The sequence below is a fragment of the Schistosoma mansoni genome, chromosome 5 (assembly GCF_000237925.1).
Source record: "Schistosoma mansoni strain Puerto Rico chromosome 5, complete genome".
Lineage (NCBI taxonomy): Eukaryota > Metazoa > Platyhelminthes > Trematoda > Strigeidida > Schistosomatidae > Schistosoma > Schistosoma mansoni.
The window spans coordinates 5,850,966-5,870,595 of record NC_031499.1 but is presented as its reverse complement, the minus strand read 5'-3'; the positions used below and the strand labels follow the sequence as shown (position 1 = coordinate 5,870,595).

Sequence of the window (19,630 nt, the reverse complement as noted above, 5' to 3'; positions counted from 1 at the left end):
ACACACTGATCTGTCCAGACTCTAAAATGACAAATAAGAGCTTGATACAGTGGTAGGAACTTCACATCCACCATATCCTATGGTTTAACGTATTCGCCATCAAACATAGATAGATGACTGAATATTTGCGAGTGTTTCACTAACCATGTCACATTTGAATAGAGTTGATATTTAACATCATCCTTTCTCGAAATTCATTTAATGGATTCTCGTTGATTCCTTAAAGTTGTTTTGATGTGAACTGTTCAGAACTCCATACTTCTCTAGATGACTGACGCTCATTCTTCAACAGTTAGGCTATGATAATGCCAGATCACTTGATTGATATTCATAAGCTTTGTCGATTCATGCAGTATTAAAATTTGCTGCGTGTTAACAATTGTTTACTCAGTCAAATCAGACTGTTGCATTTAATTTTTTGGGCAATTTCGAATAATTTTCCGTATCATTGCTCATCAGATTCACTTCCGCTTTCTGAATTTGACAATAACGTTTTTTCAAACAGTTTATATCATGAGTCGATTGAAGATAGACCACAATGGAGAACCTGGAAGCACTGGAAGACCATTACGTCCTATCGTCGGACTTCTCAGCATTGCGCGTCCACGTTTTTCGTTTAATGATATTTAGACTTGCATTTAGGTGAATTCTACTTTCCTAAGCTGTAAACGGAGGACTTCAATCTATTTATCTTCAGTCTTTAATTCGTTATTCATCACAACGTTGTGTTGATTTGTCCGTATATTTCAGAAAACTCTTTCTGATTTCATGTCGACCTGTTTAGACGATAAGTCACCTTCACCCACGTTATTCATACTACATTTAGCTTATTTAGATCAGGTGTGTGGTAAGAATCACCATATGAACTGTTCAAATCAGTCGTTGCGAATTTTCGACCATCCCGAATTCTTAATCTGATGGTTTCCCACAATCTCTTTGCTCGTTTGCATTATCATTTGGTGTAGCATCTTGTCATTTATCATTATATTGCATAGATGTGATTTGTCTGCAAGTATAGAACCCTGTTGATTACTTATGTATGTTTCTATCATTCATTAGACGATCGTCAATTTGAACCTGGAAATTAATCCAAGAAAAAAATAGTTTGATAGAGTAAGATCATGAATAACTCAATTCATTAAACAAACTTAATTGTAAAGAAAATTTGTCGTGTTCAAGATTATTAATAGACCGTAATTACAAATTTCATGCTATTGCAACTTTTTATGAATTTGAATAAAGCCAGGTAAGCTTTTGAGGAAGAATAATATGAATTCATCATATGTCATGCTTTCTTATCAGTTGTATACAACCACGTGTGTAGAGATGGATGGTGGCTACCATTGAAATCCACGACTCACGTTTCATTCTACTTCAAACTTGTCGTCTGGATGTATCTGGATACTAGTGTTGATTTTCACACTAAAACACGCTTCAAACGCCATAGCGTTATCCATCAAGCTAGTGAATCTAGGCGGTCACTTGCCTGTTGAGTGGAGTTTTAATTCAGTTTGTGTTATTCGTTTGAAACTTCTCTTTCATGATTACGATTGCAGTTGATCAGTCTCTTGTTGACACATGGGCATCCTGTGCGGATTAATTCATCATATCTTAAGCCACAAGCATTATGGGGTAGGACAAATGGTGGATAGATTTGTTTCTTAGAACTATTTAAACTTGCGATAGTTTAATTTGATTATTTATACTCTGAAGAAGTGGCTTATACTGAGTCAAGGCACGAGATTCAATAATTCTACTCATCGAGATATGACATATATATGTATATATTTGTACGAACTAGTTAGATATTATCTTGAAATGTGTGTGAAAAATTACCCAATGGATTTCTGTCATACAAACAACTAATGTTTCGCCAAAATGTTTTCAACGGCAGCTCCAGGCATATGAGCAAATCTCTTAGTATGTAGACTTTAAACAGTTTCATATTCATTCATGATTTAGATTGTAAATTAACGCATTGATTGTTAAACAGTATAGACTGGCAATCGCATTTCTATTATGAAATATTGCAGTGATCTTCCGAATAAGAAAGCCACCGCTTTGAATTCTTTCTTTTTACTGAGTATGATTTCACTGTCTATAAGCATGTACAATCTAAATATGATAAATTTTTCTTTATTACATTTCAGATACACGCAGGAATTCCGTCACCCCTATTGTTCAAGTAGTTTAGTTTTAGCAAAACTGTTGAATAAAAATTATATCCATCACATCAAGTATTTTGTATTCCAAATATACATAATCCTTAATTCGAACAACAATAGGAAATAATCACATTTGTTTATTGGCAGTTATGTGAACTTCACACGACGATACGTGTGAATGGCTGCATAGTTTTAGTCACAGAATACAGACACTATGTCATAATACAGTGGCATAAGGTTTCAAGAATTGTCAATTTTTTTTAAATTTTTGCTGCTAGAACAGCAGCAGCTATCTAAAGATCCGTCATTCGAATTAGCGAATAAGATCGACGTAAGAAGTGATTATCTGAGATTAAATATAAATGATTTTAATGTCAGGTGTAGATTTCAGTAGTTCAAGAAAACAAGTACATAGGTCAATTGAAGTAAATAGTTTGAGACAATGAACTAGACAACACAAACAACAATTTCTGTAACAAAGGGATTTATATATTAAAGTAAGGTTATGAAGGAATCAAGAAAAGTGTTTTGGTGAGAGAAAATAAATGAATGTGTGCCCAATACTACTGATATTTATGGAGGTTAATCACATGGGAAGACAAGGACTTCGATCAATCCCTAATAATACTCTGCCTTATTAAACATAAGGATAGATAAATATCTCATGAAACTTTGATTCAGAGTTTCAATGCCAACCACAATCCGGCTTTACAGCTAGAGCATATGAGTATATACACTTAGAGTCATTCATACACATTGAACAAAATGTTCAGACTGAATGTCAAGGCAAATCGAGAATATTAGAAACGAGGTAATACTAGTGTTTTGTGACAATTTGTAGTGATTTACTTTTCCGGAATATTTTTATCCACACTACTCTTTGTACGTCAACTGAATGAGACATGCTGAAATCACATGTGTAGACTGAATATATATATATATATATATATATATATATATATATGTTAGGTGAGTGCGCGCGCCCTGTTAGTATATGAACGTGATGATCCCCGCCAATCAGAGAGGAGCGGATTATCGATCAGAGCAATGATACATAAAATCGTACGAACAGTCTTCATTACTTGTCAGTCCTGCTTTCTGCCTAGCCTACCAGTTAAGTCCAGAACACCAATAACAGCCACGGCAATATGAGTCATTATTCACAAACATACTGGGTTTATTTACCAACCAAACAGACCACATCGACCATAAAATAGCAAATAACATTTGTACAATAATTGGCGACATGTGGTTGTGAATTAAGGAGAAGGAAATCAAGAATAATAGTTCAAAGGTCAAAATAAAGCTAATGATAAGAGGAACACGAATATGAATAGTTTAGTTACGTAACAATTATACAATGGGAAATAGACATATTACATTGGTCCATAAATAGTCTTCAAGAGTTGCCAATAACAATTCTCTTTGGGATACAACAATATATATATATGTCCACAGAGAGAGGGATCAATTTCACTATTTCTTATCTACCAACTGAGTTCATCAGCTCACCGTTTTCGTGTTTTGTCATATTTACTACTTGCGAATATATAGTAGTTTAAAAATAACAGACCAATTCTCTGTTAGACAACATTCTCTACACCTTCTCGACAAAATGATCTGCATGTCGACTCATTTGAGGATGTCGAGAAGAAGAGTGGAGACGCGTTATTCCATTTACACTCTAGAGTTCGAGGTGAATTGTGAGCCATCGTTGGTCACTGAGTAGAGTTTCTCCAGGGTCTAGCAAGTTTGGTCTATTGTTGTGGTTCTCATTTCTGATGGTTTTCAGTAGCTTATATGGGGAAGATGAATAATTACAACATATGAACGAATAATATTCTTTCAGTAATTTCTCATCATATTCTAAAATTATAAATCCAAATTAATAATTGGCCACATTTAAGGCAGAGTACATCATTTAACAAAACTGTAACATGTGAATTAAGGATTGTTTGCCATGTCAAATCAAATCGTTATTGTTTCGGTGACTAATACACAAAACTCCTACTGATTATAATACCAAGTATTAACTTGAATCAGTTTATTAGTGAAATGATATGGTGAGATAAATGATGATCAGAATAAATATAGTTGACATGGGATGATTGAGAACAATGGAATTACAAAAGAGAAATTACGTAATATGTAGGATAATATGTATTAGGTCAGATATAGTAAATAGGGATGGATGCCGAATAAATTTATCTAAAAAGTTAGCAAATGTAGTAATAATAATAATAAAAATGACAGTGGTAAGATGTGTAGATAAGATAAGTTGAGGATATAAAAATGAGCATTAATCAAATTACGTCACCATATTAAAAAATTGACTATTAACAAGTTGACCCTGAAGGAGCGGCTGAACATATTTCTTTTGAATGTAAAGCTATTGCCTTCTGATACGAATAGCGATTGCCTCAGCCACCTGCAGGATTCTCAGTCTGATGAAATTAGATAGACTGGTATTAACACGGTCTATTATTGTTAAACACTGCTCCATGTTGGCTGTATCTCCCGTCTGAATTGATTAGGTTAAAATGGAATTGTTAACTGTTTCAACTACACCTTTGCTTAACCACACTGGGAGGTGCTCACGAGCCCGAATATACAAATTCCTAGAACATTTGCCTATATAACTTGCTACACAGGAGCAGTTGAATTGATAGATACAGAAAGAAGTGGCTATTCTGGGCAACTTATCTTTCGAATTTGAAGTGATCATTGGACATGTGGAAAACATTAGTTGTAGCTTACCTGCATTAAAAGTTCTTTGGATTGATCTGCGTAACTTCAGTCTTAGCATTTCACTAGGTGCATCACCTGTGAATTGTAAGCATATATGCAACGGCTTTTTATTCACAGTTAGGCGTTATAGAGCGTGATCAGAATTTCTGAAAGAGCTACGTACTGTGGTTGTGCGGTGAGAGATTCTCATTTTCATAGGGATCAGAAGCTCTATATTGTATTTGTATGTTGGAGAAATGGCCGTGGAACACCTAGTGGTTCCTCATAGCCTATTAGACAAACGAGGCCATTTGATTAGTGTCACCATATTTTTTATAAGGGACTTAATTGAACACTCAATGTACGGCCTTCATCTTTCGCAAGTTAATTGAAGGTTACTGGACTGCTGTTCGTGAGAATGTCCATCACAGGTCAACCTTCCTGGTAGGCAATGTGCTATTCATATTGTAAACTTAAATGAGTACGCCAAATTGAAAGCTCACATCATGTTGCTTCGTGAGCTTCGTGATTACCAATCAGACGAAGATAATTGTCTTTTGAAATTCTTCTTCACAACTGTTGATCAAATGAATTTGTACACTCGCTTTTTGCACAGACGTCAATGGAAACTGCTGATGGAAGTGCATTGAACTTTTGACCATGCGAAGCAGTGTTTCATATGTTTTGTGCTTACGACACGTCACCACACGTCCATGGAGTTCATTGTCCCATATATGGCGCTATGACGAAGTCATAGCAACGCCTTTGTTCAGGTATATCTAAACTGTCAAGAGACCTAGTAGAGGTTCTTCTCAAAGCCACCTGCAATTTGATTCAAATTCTTTTGTTCCAATTCTTTATTTCCATAAAAAACGTCAAATGATGCTGCTATCAAAGATTCATTTGCTATTAATAATAATATTGTGATTGTCACTCACGTATTCGCAAACATTGTTCAAGGTTTATCAAATATAAGGTATAAGTAAATGATTTCGTATAGACGTTAATTGAAGCCTTAACCATACAAAAATTCAAACGTCCTTCCTGTAATCCAAAACAGTTTGTTCTCATCTTAAATCTACACTGGTAATATTAAGTGAGAATCTTCAATACGAACGTCAAGACAGTCCTACTGTACGGAGCTGAAACCTGGAGAACTACTACATCCATCGTCAAGAAGGTACAAGTATTTATAAACAATTGTCTACGCAAAATACTCAACATCCATTGGCTGGATACTATCAGCAACAGTCTTCTGTGTGAGAGGACAAAACAGCTTCCAGTTGAAGAGGAAATTAGGAAAAGATGTTGGAAGTAATTCGGACATACATTAAGGAAGTCACCAAACTGCATCACGAGGCAAGCCCTAACTCGTAATCCTGAAAGGAAGTGGAAAAGAGGAAGGCCAAAGAACTAGAAGCAGATATGAAAAGGACGAATAACAACTGGAAAGAATTGGAAAGCATTGCCCAGGACAGAGTTGGATGTAGAATCCTGGTGAGCGGCCTATGCTCACCGACGAGGGGTAACAGGCGTAAGTAAGTAAGTAAGTAAGTAAGTAAGTAAGTAAGTAAGTAAGTAAGTAAGTAAGTAAGTAATATTAACTGATTATCCAGAGTGATGAGGTTTCAAATTGTTTTTACATTATTTCCATTGTTATTCTTGCTTTTTCATAACCTCTATCTCTTGTCTAGTTGACCTTTTATTTTTATGTATAAATCTTCTTCACAAGCATATTACATATGATCAGATTGCTCAAAATGTGCTGCGTTAAAATATATCTGTTGGGATGATCCTGAAAATTTCTCGCAATAGACATGACAAGCTCAGGAAACATTAAGGAGCATTGTATCCAATCACTGTTTGATTAGTCGTTTTGCTAGAAATATCGCGAAATAGAAAAATCACATGTACAGGTTCTGATTGGCTGATTACTACACTGCTACTATGTTGAGTAATATTCTGGGATTCTCAGGAAAACCCAAAGACTTCTAAAATACTATAAAAACCCTATATTTTCTGTACATAAATGAACCTATGGAGTAAAGTGGTTGTCGTATATTTTGCGCCTTTTCTCTCGTGTTCAAGTGGCTGTGTAGTTCTAGCTTGGGGATTACAAGAATAGCTTACGGCCCGAATATAGCGTCCAATCAACAAGACATCAGTGGCGATGGGAAAAACTACAATAATTAAGGCTTATCAATATCACATAGCGATGATAATCTTCATCTTCTTCTGACACCATCGGAATTTATCGAGGAGACTAAGTTCTTCAAAATAATCCGATAGAAATTTATTATTGAATTGATAAGATCACGAAGTTTTGAAAACATTGTGTTTGTGTATGTTACGAGTATATTGAGAATAGATATGAAGATGGGTTTATCACAATAACTTTTGCTTTTGTTGCTCAGTGAACTAGTATTATGAATGAGAACACCAGTAGGGACAACCGAATGTATTCGAACATAAAATCACAGAATCTCTTAGTAAAATCTCAGAACCATATAGTAAATGCTTCATTTGCGAAATATCAATGGATTGTGTCAGAATTGATTGTTCTCGTTCTCTTTTCTTCGATCTTCTTAACCTTCAGCCACCAGGCATTTCAATTTCAATTGATGATATGTACTACTTATATCTGTCGATATCAGTAACACACTCTATAATATGGAGGTATTAGTCAACTTATTGACACCCTTCATACAAGTATGCTAAAATTTATTGATGCTCTAAAAAAGAGATGGAGTCTCAATGGATTTAAAACCAAACAGTCTGTTGCAGTAACTCAACAAATCAACTTAAATTGATAGTATAAGGAAATAGCAGTACATATCAAACTGATTGCAGATGATTAAGAAAGCAGACCGACAGTAGACTATTTAAATAGAATTACACATCCCTTTAAAAGAAAGTCGTGTTTCGAGGATTTAAAACTTATTGAATGTAAAATTCAACAACCATAATTAAATAACTATTCAAGATTCCTTCAGTGAATTCCTTTATTATAACACGACTATAAAACGCAAAGTGTTTTCGCCGTTGGAATCACCAGTCAATCTAAGCTAGACCACCATTGAAAACCCAGAAGCAGTGGACATTCATTTCATCCTAGTATTTGACTCGTCAACAGTATACATTCACAATCCCGTACACGACAATTGATTCCAGGACCTTCAGTACATGTTCGAAGCTTAAACTCTACATCAGTAAACCGGAATCCAACAGTGTTATTGTCTAACTTCAATTCATCCATCATCTTGTACAACTCTTCATCCATTGCCTGACGTGGTTAACTGTCCTCAATACAACACTGATCACACTGCACTGATCACGGTTTCTCATTAGAACTCCAGGAGTATTAGTACCAATTAAATATATAAGAAAACAAGACAATATTAGATCTATTGTACAAATCAACACGTAATTTCTTTACATTAGGTATACAAACTAAAATACAAATACTTAACTGAATGAATCAGTTTTTTCTCCAATGATCATCTTGTATTGTTTTGTTTTATTGACCACAATCAATCAACAAAATATCCAAATAAATATATCCTAACAGTCATATCTCTTTAGTTATATGCTACAAATTCAGATAGAATCAGATCTTTTGAATCTATTCAATGAACTACCAATAATTCGAAGTAGGCGAAGAAAAAGAAAACAGGAGACAAACTTCCAAATCACATAACAATAATGAGCATGAAAAGAAGAGAGAAAAACTTGATGGAGAGCTATTTCATCATTCAATTCAGTGATGATAATTTATTCTTTTTCTCTCGCTCGCTCTCTCTCGCTCGCTGTCTATGTGGTTGTACTTCCATAAAAAGGATCATCTAAGAGGAATTAGGAATTAGTAGTTTGTGAATTTACATGGCAATTACAATTAAAAAAGAGAATGAGAAAAATTGAACAATGTAAGTGCGTTCACTTTAGAAGTAAATTGTTGAAATGGGTGGAATTTTCTTTCTATGGAAATGCTTCTTCTCTTTGGATGATATCATACTAGTTGCCAAATGACTATGCGTGTGTGTATGTGTGAAGGGGGTGGCTTATATCCTTCATTCATTATGTCCCATATCTTCATCATCTTTTATATTGTCAATTTCTAGTTCTAGTACACGATGACCCAAAATATCTTTTAATGTGAATTCTTTGCCAAGTTCTTTAATTTTACGATTTGTGTAAAATTCATCATTTTGAATCGTATTATTGTCTTCTTCTTCTCTTTCTTTATGTTCCATATCTACATTGCGGAGTGATTCTTCAAGTTGAATATCACCACCATCATTATTGTCATTATCATCATAGTATTTATGGTATTCTTTATTATCACATTGGAATTATCATCATTCTCAGAAATTCCACTACCAGATTGAGTAGAACTGCTCTTTGAATCAATGTTGAAATTATTCAGTTTACGATACAATCCAAACTGTAGTGATTAAAAACAGAATGTAAATGAACTAATTAGCATTGATATGCAAAAGAGGACAGTGAGTAGAAGAATTTAGGTAGCTAAACAACAGTTTTCAGTCGTTCACGGGTGTCTAGATACAAAAACAATAATTTACTTAATGTGTATCAACCTCGATGTGTAACAAATAATTTAGTTTGTCTTTTGAAGAAACCTAAATCAGACAACCTATCTGAGTGTCTCCCAGTCTCATCTGAAAAGAATAAGTGAAAAACAATACCTTGTCACACATGATCAACAATGCTCACGTGCTTAATAAATCTCAATCATTTGAAATGATTTAAAGTATACCCTTTCTGTGTCTGAACGTTCATTTGTGCATAAAAGCATTACTGTTTATTAGAACAGAACATGATAACAATCTAACTTGTAACAATACTGTTCAGTGATGAACTACTGAAGACATACATCAAAAGAATGAATTGCAATTGGAAAGGAGAGCTGAAGACAGAGTTGTTTGTAGGTCTCTGGTTGGCAGCCCTAGCAGTGTACGTCATCAAGTTTATCATCACAAATTCTCTTACTTAAAGCTTACTGTTCTACAATTTGCTTTTCTTTTCTGTGAAAGATGGTGAAGATAGAAAACAAGAAGACAAGTTAACTGAACACCGATTTTCGTCACAATTTTCATGTATGCTTTTATCAATGATAGCCGAAACAGGATAAATGTTTCGTTAAATATAAGAGAAACTGTTATCGGATGGAATAAGATTGACGATGAGTTGTACGTAGTTTTGTAGAATGTTTATGATCTCAGTTTGTATACTGAGTAAACAAATTGAACTTACATTTATTTAAGCATAATATAGATTCTTTATTCATTCAACTACGTACACTAAGATTGGGAGCTCAATACTCGTTGAATAAACATTTAGTCAGGATTTATATGATGTGGGAAGCATTGAAACAAGGATGAAACTATTATGAACTGATAGAATTCGTTCATCTTGTATTGATTATTTGAATCCTTCAATTGATGTTTAGGATTGCAATTGATCGGAATAATTTGATGAATGTCGTTATTTCACAAACATTTGTGGACAAAGGTGATCAATTAAAGTTCTCAATATCAATGGGTAGATTCAAACAACCAATACTAAATGAACTCCACTTCACATCTGAACTCAGTAGCTAAGTGAATAATGCGATGACGTGTGAAGTGGACTGTACCGGCTTTGAGTAGATTCATATGACCAGTCCCAAATAGGACGAAACCTGTGTCTTAAAGTCCACTGCAAATAATTACTCATCTCTGCTTACAGATGATAATGACTACTCATTATTCAAAGGGAGAATTAGAAAAACGGTTAAAACAGCAAAAACAAATGAGAAATTAGACATTTCAGTTATTGTTTTTCAAAATGAACTTTACGCTTGAATTGACGAACTACTAAAATTTCTGGTATCATTAAATTTCTAATGTCTAGTTCATTTAAAGTATATTGCCTCAACAATGTAGGTAAAATTCGGAAAGTAATCCCACAGAGCTCTATGTCACCTTAGTCAATGATGTTAAAGAATGAGACATTAAAATGTTCCTTTTCCCATTTCGATAACTAACTAAGTAAGGTGTTGCTTGAAAATGACCACCCTTTATGCATCTGACTGAATCTGTTCTATTGTGATGATAAAACTGATAAGTACCTCAAAATGAGGCAATCAATCATGTTATTTTACTTACATTTAAACTACGCTGTTGAACCAAACGACATGAAATTCGTTCTGCAGCTGTACGATCTACAACAGACGATCGTGATTCATGATTTTTACTCATATTTGTATCTTCATCTAATTAACCTGGTCTACAAACTCCATTTTCATCACGAATAAAAGCACGTTTCTTTTTCGATTTTTCAGCTTCAATTCGATCATTATCATCTTCTTCGTCAACTGATTCATTAATTTGATGTTTTGTATCCAAACTGTTACTTTTCTGAACTGATCAATATATTCATAAAAAGTAATATTTAGTAAATACGATCTAGATAAATGAAACTATATCATAAAAATTTGGTTAGAGTAAGACAATTGACTGCATTGTGCAAAAATACACACTACATATGTAAAATGTGTAAGTCATACGTTGAATACACAATTTGTATAAATTCCTTGAATAGTCTCTTCCAAACTTTATCATTCTTCTCCTTCAGTTGCTAACTTCACTGTTTTCATCTTTCTTCACTTTTTCTTAATTTTCTCTGTTGTCAGTAAGAACCCTACTTCTAATTTCTGATATATACTACTTATATCTGCCCATGTAACTAGCATACACCATGAAGGTGTTTGAGAAAATTTGAGAAACACCAAATTTTAATTGATGTATGAATTCGTCTATGGCAACTCTATTTTCCTTTTAGAATGATATGCCTTTCATGGAATTCGACTGAGATAGTTCCATCATCAACTGTTCAACATGTACATGAACTGATATTTTGGAAATATCTTTTTTAAACTTCCCTTCTGTACTAGGAGATTTGTTTCATTTTCATTTCCATCATTAAACCTATCTCAGTTAGCTATCAAAAAATTTTATTCTTTATCAACATTATAGTCTGATCATAGATCATTTGTAATGCAGTACACAGATTTCTATAATTTTACAAGTTCCCTGTAAGTGATGGACACCGAAGTTCATCTTGGAATTAAAACTTCATTGGAAAAGCCAGTAGCTATACGGAATAAGTACTAAGTTGGATAACGTGATGATTTTAGGAGTGAACACAATCATTTAAATACTGATTTTGATACATACCTAATAATATCACGTGTAAGAGAAAATGCATATAGTTACAGCAAGAACATATTGAATGTAGTTCACCTAAATCGATACAAAGGATATAAATGTCACACTGAATGAACATTCCAACCAGTCATATTAAACAAAAGTCATACTGAATTGATGAAAGAAAATCGATCTAAAATAGGGTTAGCTCTGAACCTTATCATATAGCAGATATACATTAACACTTTTAGGCTCAAGTCACACTTTAAATGTGTGAACATGTGATCTTAACCAGTTACGCAAATGAAATTAGACGGGAATTGAGTTCAAAAATGAGATCTAATGGTTCAAAGCTAAACGGCTTTTCAATATTCGTAAAATTTCGATATAAAGTATACCATAATGGTGACGCATGAAACCCGTATGAGCAGTCCAAAGTCCTTATCGGTCCTTATTCCTGCCTAGCGCCGCCTGTTAAGTACAGAACATCAATAAAAGCCTCCTCAATATGAATCATGTATTTCAAACATACTGGTTTTATATACAAACCAAACAGACCATATCGTACCATAAAATAGAAAATAACATCTGTAAAAGATTCAACCACATGTGGCTGTGAATGTGTGAGACTGTAATTAATAGACTGGGCTTAACTTAAGAATGGTAAACCGTATAATAATAGTTCATGGGTCAAAATAAAGCTTATAAAAAGAGAAACACGAATAAGAATGATTTAGTTACTTAACAATTATACAATAAAAATATATGTATCGTATTATTCCAGATATATATTATAACAGTTACCATTCATAATTGCTGTCGGGATATAAAATGGAGTTCCACTGAGAAGCTGTGAACAGTTTAGTTTAATCATATCAAGTATGTGGCAGATATCTACTTTAGATACTGCAAGGCATTCATGCAATATTGTGAATTAATTGAAGTCATACATCAACATCTTTGGATTTTGGTTCAGTGGTCTAGAGATTAGAATTTTGGGAATAAAACTGGATGTTTTCGGTTTGATTCTCGGGTGCCGTCATGAAATATTTTTTACATTCCATTAAGATCACTTCTATTCTCTTTCATTTTACAAGCAGTGTCGGTAATAGTTTGGAGTTAGATATATAAACCACTGGATGTAAACTCGATCGGTTTGACGTTTAAGTGCTTGGCATCATGTCTGCGAGTGCTTACGAGGTGTGGCAACTTGGACGGATGCATACATGTGCCTGGTCCTACGTTATGACTGACTGACTGAGATTAGTCTACAGTGTTGATCGGTATATTACGAAATGAAATACAATGGATCAGTAGACTAGTTATATTCAAGTACACACGTCCATCTTGTGTACAGCTAATGACTGTTCCTTCTCTAACATTAAATACTGAAGTTATGAAATTTAAAGACGAAATTGTCTAATAAGACTGTAGATGTAATGAACTTCAATATTCTGGTTGCCTCGAATAACAATGAAAGGATAATTGAAATGCGTTTCTTGCCGTCTAAAATTCAAAATAAAACTCTAGGACGTGTCCACGTCAAAACCTGGAATTATAATCAGAAGTAAAACAGTTGACCATGTCAAACACTTCACTTATACTGAATGTTAAGCTAACCGGAGTAAGTATCAGCAGAAATTGGGACTATGCTTCAGAAAACTCAGTTGTGTTTCATCAAATTAAGACACTTATGACTTATGGAATTTGTCAATTCGTCAATCAAAGGACGAGTGTAGTACTCAACAGTTCGATCTAATCTTATTTATCACTGTGAAACATGGCCTTCCGTAATACAACATATTCGTGACTTATCGGTATTTGATGTCAGATGCCTTTGAAGTAATGCTTAAGTATGTTGGGATGATTAAGTGAACAATAGTGAGGTCAAAAACAGGTGCTGTGTAAGGTGGTGAATCTCTTAATGGGTTAGTGAATGTCAATCATTTGTGGTTGTTGAAATATTTGTTACCAACTATCTCAATGTGTGAGGTTGTGTTGAGTTTGAGTAAACTGGCGGATAGTTGACAGTGGTTGAATCAAGCTGCAGCATCAATTTACAAATTGATTGACAGTTTTGTTTGAGTGACAATTTTCGACATAGTCTATGTGAGTGTGGTCAACTGGATTACGGTAAACACTTGTTCTAGTTGTTTTGTGATATTCTCCAGCTCTATTCACTATATGACCTCCATTAGATCAGGAGTTTCCAAATTATCGTTTACTTTCATATCTTATCTAAAAACTCCCAGTCTAACGCAGTACGGTATATAACTATGGTTTCAACTTTGGAATTTCAGATTTTGCAACTAGCGTTTAACTTCCAAGGCTTTACATTTCATACCTGAATTAATTTGTTACATAATGAGACTATCACCAAATCCCATAAGTGAGTAACTACTGAACATTTAACTAAGTTTCATTTTAATAGTTACGGCTTCTGATTAGATCTCTTGAAATCATCTAACGAGATTAATCACTAATGAGCAAGTGATTTTTGTTAGTATGAAGAGTTTCCGGAGATCTTTTTTGTCATCCTCGATGACCCGATGTATTTTTCTAAATCATGCATAATTTTTATTTACAGTTGTCTTGATGTTATTTCCGTTAGAATGAGGGTTTTCGGAAATTGTAGTAATTTAATGGTTAAAATCACAAGTCCATTTAAGCTATACCACCATGGAAAACCTGGAAGCGCTGGACGGCTGTTTCGTCATTGTACGGGACTCTTCAATAGTGTGATCCATTACAAGGTGGCCTAGCTTAAATAGACTCATGAATCTGTAGTGACCTGCTTTTCTCGACGAGAACACAATTGCAATAATTGAAACAATTATTATTATATAACCAATTGTACCAGTGATTGTTTTATCGCACTCGTTGTTGTTTAACTGTATCAAAGTCACTTCTCGTTCCGCTGTTCGCCTTGTTTGGTTCGAACTTTCTTACGCTCTGTTCTTATTGCCTGTACTCATTGGCACGTCTCGGTATTCTTTCGATACCACGAGATAGCCAATAAATATACTCCGTTTGAACCAGTTATAGCCTTCTGCTTTGCGAGTTATCAAAGGAATCAATTAAGATTATTTCTTTTCAATATATTCAATATATATCCATTTAAAAGTTTCAATGATATTGGATAAGTTGAGCAAAAGGTGCATTACGATTGGTTGTTCACTGAGATTGATTTTTTTATGCAATAATTAATCCCATATTACATGATTAGGTGATAATATATTTTGTTTTCTATAAAGATTCCATTTGTTAAACTATTTATCCAATCAGTTGGTCAATAAGTTTGATCACATGAAATCTGTTTGGTAAAAAGATCTAGATAAGTGAACAATCTAATTATCTTAGTTATCTTAGTAAGTTGACGAATTGTCTGTTACGCAATAAGGTTATAGTTGAGATCAAGAGTCAATTGAAGTTAGACCACGATGGAAAACGTGTTGAAGAGCCTCACGATAGGACGAAACGGTCGTCCAGTGCTTCCAGGTTTACCATGGTGGTCTAGCTTCAATAGAATCACGATCTCAAGTTAATAAGGTTATAGTGTTTGATAATCTATAGAAGTCATTTACATCTCTTTTTATTCGTGTAATACTGTGATAAAAGTAGGAATTTACGTCAAATTGAGCTATATCTACATCTAACTAAAACGAAAGAGAAACTTTTACATAAGACTACTCAATTCTTTTTACTGAAGAAGTTCAACCTTATTGCAATAAACAGGGAAATGTTTATACTGCACATTTAAAGCCAATGTCTTTTGAAGTCAAATAATGGCTAGCAATGAAATTCATGAATCCAAAATATGAGTTTTGTCCTATTTAGAACTTGTCCAACGAATGTTCCTGCATATTCAGATTTAATAAAAAAAGTTGTTACTAAATAAAGAAAACGAACCAATTTCTTCAAGACGCTCCATTTATTAATCAAGACTGATCAATTACACTTAATATTGTTAACAACAATACAATGAATATATCAGTATTTAGTCTTCAAACACCATTAAATGTTGCTTTGGTTGTCTAGAAATTAAGCATTCTTATGCGTAAGATCGAGGGTTCTGAGTCTCATTGCCAGTTGTCACATTACATCCAGTGCAGATGGAAGACAAAAATGATTAGAGTAGAAAATCATTGGAGTTAATCTTAGTTGTCACAGAAATCTGAATATGCTTAGTATTTTAAGTGAACTGAATTTCATGTTCAATTTAAAAGACCGTACAAACCTTTCAAAGTATTTATGATTCTTACCTATATAAATAATATTTTCAATCTTAACTACTTTCCACTTCAAATTAACATTTCATTGTGTTGTCCTCATCATTAAAGACTGAATATAATTTATTCTAATTTGTAAATGTTATCCCTTAATTAATAACTCTGCCTGTAGCCCTTCCAGGGGCTAATGCCGGGTGCCAGCTAGGATAAAGGAGGAGGGTTATGCGTGGGGTGAGTGACCTCATCCCGTAGAAAATGAGCTCGTTAAAAAACGCTAACGAGAAAAATTATCCAATTCCTTAATCATTATCAAATTTGATTTTACATATTTTAACGACTTTAATGAATAAAGTAATTACAATAAATAGGTATATTGTCTTCTTGATTTTCTAATTTTACACTGGTAAACTTTCCAGTGAATTAGATCATTTCATTTTAATTTCAACATTGGACTAGTTTTATTTTGAAAAGATATTTAGATAAATATAGCAAAAATTGAAGTAAAAATCAACCAGTTCAGGAACCAAATAAGCGTCACTAATACCGATGAATGACAGTTAGGGGAACCTGTTCATCGACCGAAGTTAAGAAAGGAAGTCAATTGGGTCTAACGTATGAATGTCGTGGGTTCGATTCCTGCTGACATGATGGATAAGTGTTCTTGAACGGATAAGTACTATGGTGAAACGACAGTTTAATGCTTCTTTGCTTTCTACGGTTATCGAACTAAAGTTGATCCTTAGTGTAAACTATAAATTCTTACAAACTCAGTACTCCCAACCCACTGAATTAAGTAACTACTGGGAAATCCAGTTGCAAGAACAAAAAGCTTTCTAGTGTTGAAGTACCTTAAAGTAATTATTAAGTCAATGTAAGTCTAACAATGAGATGTTTTCTTTTCAAAAAAAAACAACCATTCATCATTGATTTGACAACCTACCGAATGACACTCAACACTTAAATCAAAAGAAAGTTAACCTAAACAGCAAACGAAATATTTGAAAACTATGTCCGATAATCATTTTCATTAAGTATACATCAATAAGCCTCAACATACACAAGGGAGAAAGCAAGATTCTCCAGTGCCACGCGGAGAACGCCAAGCCAATCACACTTGATGGAGAAACTCTGATAGATGTAGAAATATTCACGTACCTGAGAAACATCAATGATGAACATGGAGAATCTGATGCAGACGTAAAGGCGAGGATTGACAAAGTAAGGACCGCATTCCTACAATCGAAAAATATATGGAACTCAAAACAACTCTCAACTAATTTCAATGTGAGAATCTTCAATACGAACGTCAATACAGTCCTACTGTACGGAGCTGAAACGTGTAGAACTACTACAACCATCGTCAAGAAGGTGCAAGTAAAATAATCAGCATTCACTGCCTGGATACCATCAGTAACAGTCTTCTATGTGAGAGGACAAACCAGCTTCCAACCGACCAGGAAATTAAGAGAAGACGTTGAAATTGGATCGGGCATACATTAAAGAAATCAACAAACTGCATCACAAGGCAAGGTCCAACTTGGAATCCTGAAAGGAAGTGGAAAAGTGTGAGGCCGAAGAACACATTACGCCGGGAAATGGAAGCAGATATGAAAAGGACGAATAACAACTGGAAAGGATTGCCCAGGACAGGTTTGGATGGAGAATGCTGGTGGATGGACTAAGCTCCTCAACGAGCGATAACAGGCGTAAGTAATACATAAAGCATTTTGAAGCAATAAAAAAACCAATAGGTAGTCTGTTTTCTCTTCTTATGAAAAGCATAAATTCCATGAATACCCTTATAGTTGAGTGTTGTGTGAGAATTTCCTTGTTTTAACACGCTTTTATCTTGGTTCATTTTCTATTTAAAACAAGTGTCTCAGTTAGTTAATCCAATTATAGGTAATGTGAATTTTGAAGGTGTAAATTGTTCTCTCACTTGGATCTCACCGGATCACAATACACAAAATCAAATCGACCATGTCTGCATCAACAAAAAGTTCAGGAGGACGATGGAGGATGTGAGAACCAGAAGAGGAGCTGATATAGCATCCGATCATCATTTGCTGGTCACCAAGATGAAACTAAAACTCAAGAAGCACTGGACAATAGCGCGGACAACATCACAAAAGTTTAACACGGCCTTTCTTCGAGATGCTGACAAACTCAACGAATTTAACATAGCCCTCAGCAACAGGTTCGAGGCCTTTCATGACCTACTCAATGGAGAGGGAACCACCATAGAGAGCAACTGGAAAGGTATCAAGAAGGCAATCGTTTCAACATGTCAGGAGGTTCTGGGCCAAAAGAAGCACCATCACAAGGAATGGATCACTGTTGGTACACTGGATAAAATTGAAGCAAGGAGGAACAAGAAGGTAGCAATCAATATCAGCCGAACAAGAGCAGAAAAAGCCAAGGCACAAGCCGAATACACAGAGGCAAACAAGCGAGTGAAGAGGAGCATCAGAACCGACAAACGTAAATATGTGGAAGATTTAGCGATGACAGCGGAAAAGGCTGCAAGAGAGGGAAACATGAGACAACTGTATGATACAACAAAGAAACTTGCTGGAAATTACCGTAAGCCAGAAAGAGCAGTGAAAAACAAGGAAGGCAAAGTAATCAACGATATTGAAGAACAACGAAACAGGTGGGTAGAACACTTCAAGGAACTCTTGAATCGACCAGCTCCACTGAACCCACCCAACATCTAAGCAGCACCCACAGACCTCCCAATCGATATTGGCCCACCAACAATTGAAGAGATCAGCATGGCCATTAGACAAATCAAGAGTGGCAAAGCAGCGGGACCAGACAACATCACGGCGGAGGCACTGAAAGCAAATGTAACAGCAACTGCCAAAATACTCCACATCCTCTTCAGTAAGCCATTATCCAGAAGATACAAGTGTTTATTAACGGCTGTCTACGCAAGATACTTCGGATCAGATGGCCAGACACTGTCAGCAACAAGTTACTGTGGCAGACAACAAACCAGATTCCAGCGGAGGAAGAAATCAGGAAGAAGCGCTGGAAGTGGATTATTTTATTTTTATTTATTTAAACACATATATATTGGTACAAAAGGGCACCAGGTACATATGCGCCACACTAATTGTGTGTGTGGGCTGTGATACTGCCCGGGTGCCCAAACCGAAGCAGGTGGTTTTCCTAGGGGGCCACACCCCGAGCCTTTGACCTAAAGGTCTGATCCACAAGGCAGTGGAGCATCGTGAGGAGATGCAGTCCCATGGTAGCCGTTGATCAATGACAGGTTCGTCTGCCATTCGTTCCATTAGGA

General features: G+C 34.9%; 1 protein-coding gene across 1 annotated transcript; it reads right to left on the bottom strand.

Moving 5' to 3' along the window:
- Positions 1–8,959: 8,959 nt before the first annotated feature.
- Positions 8,960–11,149, bottom strand: Smp_008910 (hypothetical protein; the record flags this gene model as incomplete). The annotated part of the gene is given in 3 exon segments (XM_018797734.1): positions 8,960–9,142; positions 9,148–9,333; positions 11,057–11,149. Coding segments are annotated over 3 exon segments (462 nt in total).
- Between the last annotated feature and the right edge of the window lie 8,481 nt (positions 11,150–19,630).